The sequence below is a fragment of the Protopterus annectens genome, chromosome 7.part0 (assembly GCF_019279795.1).
Source record: "Protopterus annectens isolate FY-2018-M chromosome 7.part0, PAN1.0, whole genome shotgun sequence".
NCBI classification, from domain to species: Eukaryota; Metazoa; Chordata; order Ceratodontiformes; family Protopteridae; genus Protopterus; species Protopterus annectens.
The window spans coordinates 815,817,486-815,825,431 of NC_056739.1; the positions used below are offsets into that span (position 1 = coordinate 815,817,486).

General features: G+C 35.7%; 1 protein-coding gene across 2 annotated transcripts in view; it reads right to left on the reverse strand.

Annotated features, from left to right (window-relative positions):
* Positions 1 to 7,946, reverse strand: part of TFR2 (transferrin receptor 2) — a 642,558-nt gene that overhangs the window by 454,003 nt on the left and 180,609 nt on the right. For both annotated transcript variants that reach the window (XM_044077345.1, XM_044077346.1), the window contains one exon: positions 5,072 to 5,212. In XM_044077345.1, the coding sequence (XP_043933280.1) occupies positions 5,072 to 5,212 (141 nt within the window). The remainder of the gene's footprint in view (positions 1 to 5,071; positions 5,213 to 7,946) is intronic.

Consider the following 7,946-nt stretch of genomic DNA (forward strand, 5'->3'; position numbering starts at 1 on the left):
CAGATGATGGGAGAGTGCAGTTCTTTCAAGAGATTTTAAAAAAATGAGGTAGATTGTTACCTCCCAGAGCAAATCAGAAGTGTACATCCCTGGTCTAAGGAACAAGATGCCCAGAAAGATATGTCTTATCAACCAACAGTCTGTTGCTCCTGTATACAAGCTGTCTAAAGCTCGCCTTGTACTAATGCTGTGTGCAAATGCAGGAGGTGAATATTGTAAAAAACTGCCCTTTTTTCATATCTTCAGAAACCCCCATTATTTCAAGAAAGTTAACATGAATAATTAGTTTGTCATTAATATGGATGACAGAGCAACAGCAAAGCATAGATGTCAACCGAACTGTTTACTGTATGGTTCCAGTGCCAATCTGTACTTGGAGAGAGGTGCTACCATTTCATTAAAAGTGACCTATTGCTCCTCTCCTATTATTTGATAGCACCGCATCCCACACAGTTATTCTGACTGAGTCTGCTACTAAGGTATTGTGTTTACCTTGAAGCACAGCCTTCCTCTTGCATCCGCTTGATCATGGTCTTACAAAACTGATGCAATGATTGTACATCTGAAAGTTGCTTTTGCATCTTAACAGTGAAGGCTTTCTGGTACAATGTGTTATCTCTTTAGACAGAAGCTTTGCCCTTTGTAAAGTGCAGAGGAATGCATGGCCAAAAGGACAAACAAGAGTTTGACAGCTGGCAGCTCCATCACTGGTGACACACTGTCTAAAGTGGCACGTTACAAGACAGGACTGAGTGTAAACTAAGAACTCCATTCCTGAGTTGCAAACTAAATTTTCTGAGGAAGTGTTAGCGGGGCATCACCAGAAAGAAACAAAGTTGTTCAGATCAGAAGATGAGGAGATGAAGGAACCTAGAAAAAGTTCTAAAGACTTCAACCACCCAAACCATGTTATGTTTACAAAATACGTTTGACAGAAATCAGCATCTAATAAACAATGATGTACCAGAAGACACTGACTCAGTTAGGGATGACAACTATCTATTCATATTGTTCAGCTGAAAGATAGAATGTTAAGTGTAACTAAGACAGCATCAAATGAAAAATAAAAGATTACTAGTTTCTTGTTATTAGAAATATAAGAAAGACTTATCAGAACAGTTGAAAATGTCTTGATGCAGGAAACTTCTCTTTAGCCAAAGGTGCTTACTGTTATTGTTTTTATAAACTAAAGTATGGAAAATTGAGGTTTTAGTGATAGTTTTTGTTATCTAGGCAATTTTTTTCTTCTTCTTTTTTCGGCTTTTCCCGTTTAGGGGTCGCCACAGCGGATCACCTATCTGCTCATGATTGGCAGTGGAGTTTCACAGTGTCGAGTTGCCAGCTCTGCGCCTAGCCTTCCACAGAAGGCACACATGCATGCACTCATGCCTAGGGCCAATTTAGAGTGTCCAATCCACCTACAGCATGTCTTTGGGATGTGGGAGGAAACTTTGCTATCTAGGCAATGTTATATGTTAATTGTTGTTCACAATTTATTAAAGTTTACTCAAGTTCTGAAAAAATCACAAAACGATTTATGTGAATCCCCACAACAGCTCAGCACAACAAGAGACAAAGGGTAAGGCTACAGCAGAACCACTAATTGAAAAGTAAGAAAAAAAATAATAAATTAAAATTTTATAACATACAGTGTTTTAAGTCCACTCTGACATAATGCTGTTAAATGTGTCTGTTCATTGTATTATCTTGTAATGGGGCTGACCATATTCAACTGTTTTTTTTTTGTTTTTTTTTTATCTCAGCAGTCTTTGATGAATAAACATTTAAATATATTTAATAAACAGCATCCACATAATTCTCAGATTCATGTTGTGTGAATTATTGAGAATTCAGTGTATAAGCAACAGTGCAATGCTGGTGTATGCCATGAAGAGAGACAATTAGCCAGCAGGCGTTAAGGCTAAGCTTCCTTTTTAGCTAGTAGGCTATGCATTGCTAAGGAAATCCATGTATAGTGAATGATAGCCAGGAGAGGTACAACTACACATTATAAAATGGGTAAGAAAAACTGGCTAATGAAATTGCCTGCAACCTGCATATCAAATATGTTGTATGCACAGGAAACAGCTAGTGCAGGACACCCCGACATCACATTCACTCACAGATACGTGTTCCCTCAGAGACTTCAAAATTCAACAAATTGCCACAATATTAAAAAGGCATTTGGCAAGGAAAAACAGCAAAATATAGAAATACTCAAGTAAACCAATACAAACATCAACTAAGAGTAATGTACATCCCTAACTCAAATACAGTACTGCATATATAAAAAGGTATGCAGTACTGTATTTGAGTTAGGGATGTACATTACTCTTAATTGATGTTCCGTTATCAAGGCAACAGTTTAAATGCGGTTAGACAGCACCAAATGCAGTGTCTTTTCATATGTTTCTCTGATGACAAAAGGTTTTTCTATTTTGGATACATATTGTACATTTAATTTTTAAACACATACCTGTTCTGATTAACATCGGAAATGCATGGCAAGACATTGTACTCACAGCTCAGCGACCACGTTGCCGTTGTTTGCCCGTGAAAAGAATACTTAAAAGAAAAAAGAAATTCTTGATGACGTAAAGCCTTTTCTTCATACATACAACCATACACAGAATGAAAAGGTAGAAATACACGTGGGGTGCAAATGCAGTCATTGAGCCATAAAGACAGCTGAAAAGATGCGATTGTCATCCTACAAACAACTGTTTGGTAGTACGCGCTTTCTTTTTAAAGCCTCGTCTTCTGCTTTGAGAAGGAGTCCTTGATAACAGCAACAACTGTTATCTATAAATTCATGTATGTTTTATTTTACAAAGTGAGTACACATTTGATGTGAAGCCTGTGCCCAATCCCAAACGTTGTGTTTTCTAAGCACTTCGGAAAAAGAAAAAAAAAACACGTAGATAGCAATGTTCGGGTGATATGAACAACACTGCACTAGCCCCTTAGAGAACAGAAATCCACTTGAATAAAGAAACCATCAGTGATGTGACATGCTTAAATTGGCATTCATTCAACAACATTGTGATTTCTACTGTCAGATGTGTTTGACACCAATAGTTCATACTGAAAAGATTGTGTGTGAAGAGATCTTTTTATGTATTTCTTTCTGTGTAACTTTTTGGGAGAACAGTTTCAGTGTGACCATTCAGCTGCAATCCATTTCTTTCACATATTTCTTAAGCAGATATCAATACAGTGAATAAAGTTAATACAGTTAATTTCTTTCTTTGAAAACTCAGTATTTACACAGAGTAAGAGATTATCCGGTCAACAGGTCTGTCAAAGAAGTGGATTACAGCTGAAGGATCACGTTGACACTGTTGCCCCGATAACGGAAAAGTACCCAGAAAAATAATAATAAAAATAGAATAAATCAGGAATGTGGTACAAATTAAACCTATATTAGAGTAATAAAAGCATTAAAAACGCAAATTTGAGTGCATTACCTGATCAAGAACAGTAAAAGATGTCCAATATTGTAAAAATCTCCAGAAGAAAATTAAAGCATAAACTCTACCAACAGAATATGAAGCAGAGTAGGAACAGACTGAAAGTGAATAACGTGAAGCAAAACAGACACCAAAGCAGCAGAAAGCAAAGTATAGATTACACACACAATACATACATATATATATATATATATATATATATATATATATATATATATATATATATATATATATATAAAGAGTCTAATTGTTTAACTTTGAAGGTAAAATCGAAGATATAGTACACAAAAGCAAAACATTTCATGAATACAAATTCATATTCAAATAGAAATGACACACACATAAAATTACCATAGAAACCAAATTAAATAAAAGCAATGAGTATGCAGTCAAATAAATTAGCTTAATTAAAATAATGGTGGAGGGCATTACTGCTTGTATATTTTTTGAAGTTCTTGGGTGTTGCCACCAACATGATTAAATATTGGTGGGAGGCATTACTGATTAGATATATGTATCTTTCGGTTTTTGGAGTTGCTACCAAAATAATTATTTTGTGAATATCTTTGAGGCTGTGTATGTTTATGAAGCACCGTGCTACTGATATGCTAGTCTCTTCATCTGGACTCTTTCATCTGACGGAACTCATTGTGTAGTGTTAGCACTTGTTTATAAATAGTTCGAAAGAAGAGTCCATTAAATAACTAATCTGAAAATGTCAAACCAAAATTCCACACAGTTAAAATGTTATGTACAGCTATCAGTTACATAAACTGGGTTGAGAAGCTATTTTGCATTAAAATACACTACAAAAATAATTATAATAAAAAAGGCTACCAGATATAAAACTTGTGAAAAAGTACAGATGCCCATTTTATAAATGCAATAAGGTACTTGGGGGTATGCATGCTACAAGTATTTCCACACAACAAGGGATTCTAAGGTACTCGACCTTCAGTATCATGCCTAATGACACACACCTGGGCATGTGGTAATCTCTCTGCCATACATACAGTCTCATGCCTTATGCCATACTTATACATCCAGAGAAACGTGCATGAAGTTAAACTGTTAGTACTGAGGTCACTATCTCACACAACTGTATACCCTTTATCCAACGGACTAGCTTATCAGAGATTTATCTACAGGCATCTTTCCCTACTCAGGAACTAGAGTTAATTAGCTAAAGATTACATTTTTGCCTTTCACCTGATATAGGGGGTGACCAAGCTCAGAATTTAAACAACAGAGTTTTGGTATTAAGCACCATTCCCTGCACTGGAACCTCTGCTGATTGCTCATGTTATTATTTCACATGCGTATATACATTATGGTTCCAATGTTTTCTCTTAGGTTTAAGTAGCTCTTTAGGTTCTTTTAAGTCAGCCAGATGTGAGGTCCTATTGGATTTAGTCACAAATTGTAGAGTTAGTGATGCAAGCTTATGCATTTTAACTATTATCCAGATGAGGACAGAGGCTACATCTATTTACAGCAATAATTATGGATCACTAGTACAAAACCAACAACTTTAGTGCTCCATTTTTACAACTCCACAGCTTTGGGAACTTTGCTCATGTTACAATGAACACACGCGTTACCTGTCTGGGAACTGTAATGTGACATAATGGGAGTCCGTCCAAACATGGTCCAGTCTGTACTGGGAGAACTGATCCAGAATTTCCATGCCAAGCAAATCCTTTTCTCCTGTGCCTGGAGGGTGCGATCTGCTGCTCACTCTTCTACAGGGAAAGTGAGATAGAGAAGTTTATTTACTTCTGTGGTTTTAAATGTGTGGAACTAGAAACACAGAAATATAAATTATTATAGTTGATAGGGATCACTTAGCTAACCTGGTGCTCCCATTACCTGTTAGAGAATATGTAGGCTCTGTTTAATCATTTGTGTATTTCTCCTCTGAAATAAAAAGTGCCATCTGTCACTCCCATTCTTTCTTGAGTTCTCATTAATTCAGCCTTATTTGTGTATTTATAATCTTTGTTAATCAGGTACGTAAACTGGTCCCATCTCCCATTTAAGCCATGACACAAATCACATATTTGAAATGGGCATCGGCAATGTTCAATGTTCAGAATAACATAAACTCAGGGCATCTGTGGTGGCTTTGTAATATAATAGTTTGCCACCATTTAGCTGACTCTATAAACCTTGACATTATGTTGTAATTGCCAGTATACCTCAGTTGCTGTATTCCATGAATATAAGAATTTATTGTTTATTGTAATGTGTTCTACCTCTATCATTGTATCTTTGTAATATATACAAGTACTCCTATTGCAAAGTGTTCATCAGGAACTTTTTTCCCTCAGGCCTCTACTGAAAATGGGTCCTGGCCAGATGGACTATCCTGGTTAACAAAACAAACAAACAAACAAACAAAAACAAACAGTGCTGAGAATTAATGAAGAAATATAGAATGCAAAATGGAAAAAATGAGTGCATAAGCATCACTATACACACATTTTATACGTAGTACAAAACACACTGTAATGAATACAAAATATTATTAGCATTCTACGAATTATCAAATGAAATGTCAAAGAAAACTTCTCAATATATACAGTTAGAAAGCACTTGACATGTATGGTATGTAAGAGTTTCTGTGGCATATTTTTACTTTTAGCAGTGGCTGATTTAGTATGCTGTTATATTTTTAATAGGTTACACTAACTTTAAGAGGTACCATGGGCCATACATCTCAACTGTCCAGATTTTTTGCCTTATTTTTGGTCTGTAGCTCAAAAACTTTGTGGTTTTCTGGCATACCATTGAAGACTAAGTCACTAAATAATGACAGATATTTGAGTTTCAGACTTCATGTACTTCAGAAAATGCATGCTACTGCAAAGTTTGTTATTCTAGCAATTTTCTAAATTTAAAAGGGGGTATTTAAAATCTTTCCTTGATTTTGGGTCTTTGTCCGCTCTCATTGTATTTGGCTTTTCCCAGAATTCCTGCAATAAGAGGTTGACAGTTATGCTGTATGCTTACAGGAAGTGTTTTTTGTAGTGCTGTGCAAGCTGTATTTTGAAAGAGATCTAGGTCTGGGCATAGTTTCTATCAGATACCTGGTCCAAATTTTGAGAGGGCTTACTAAACTGGTGTTGCTAATAGGCCTCATAACATCATTGCTTTAACATCTTAGTTATGAGGGGCAAAATGTTTAATGAACTGTTGTGGGGGGGTGCAATAATCAACAATTAGAGAGAGAGAGAGAGTAGGGTTTAGTTATAAGAAAACTCCAACCTTAAAATTTGCCAGCTTGACCCCAGAGTTATTTTTTCTCCCTATGATATCCCATAAACGTTGTTTAGTTACCAGAAATACTTCAGCTCCTTTTGTTTTCCATTTCCATGTTTTCTTTGCCACAGAACATGAATCGTTCTCCCTTTTTCTTTATTCAACTCTCACTTTGTTTCACAAAAGAATATATTTCAGCCAGGGTGACCTAGGCCAAGCAGCACAGATTAAGTTTTGTCTTATGATCACCCCCCCCCCCCCCACACACACACACACACACACTTACTTTTACATCCTGAGCCTGGCTTATTGAAGTTAATAAAATGGCATAAGCAGCTTATTGAAACAATTTGTCAAAGAGTTAATTACAGAAATCATTGTAAGAGGAAACAACAATGAATTACGCTGCAATACTACATAAACAAACGGATAAATATTCTTATAACTGGGAAATGAAGTGCTGCTTTAACTACAATGTTAAACACACCGTCAGAACCTGAAGCAGCTGTCATCGGCCTTATTAGCTCTGAAGTAACAGTACAGATCTGATAATGTTCATATGTAAATGTGTGGGCTGGGGAGGGGCTGATTATTTTTAAAGACTACACCTTTGAACATTAAATAAATCATGGCTTTTTCACTTCCTTTCTACTGAAGAAAATATAAATAGACCAAGAAAGGTTTCTACAAGTTTAAAGAAAGCACCAGATAATTTGGTTAAATAGAAATACTGACTCTGGTTTCACAACACATCTGAAAAAGCAACGATTGACAGTACTGTCATTCTAACTAAATGGAGGAAAACAACATTTCATAATGTCTGAGCTTGATCATATTACATGGATCCAAGCTTCATTATTAATAGAGAAGAAAGACTGAAAAGCAAAATCATGTCAGTAAGACAATCCCCATGGCAGCAATTTTGAGACATTAGAAATTAAGATATAAGAAACACTTATAATGATCTTGATGCATTACAAGAACACAGAATATCACTATATGATAACACTATGTTTTTTTTAGTTTTTGGGTGAACTTTTCCTGGAAAAGAGTTATATTGGTGTTTAAAAGGAATAGCTAGGCAATTAATCTGCAAATTTAGATTAGAGAGGTTTATAGGAAGTATTTTAGGTGAGTGGAAACTATGGTCAGTAAGATATGAAGACCATATTCAAGGCTGTAAATAAAGACTTTCTTACTGATGGTCTGGCAAGT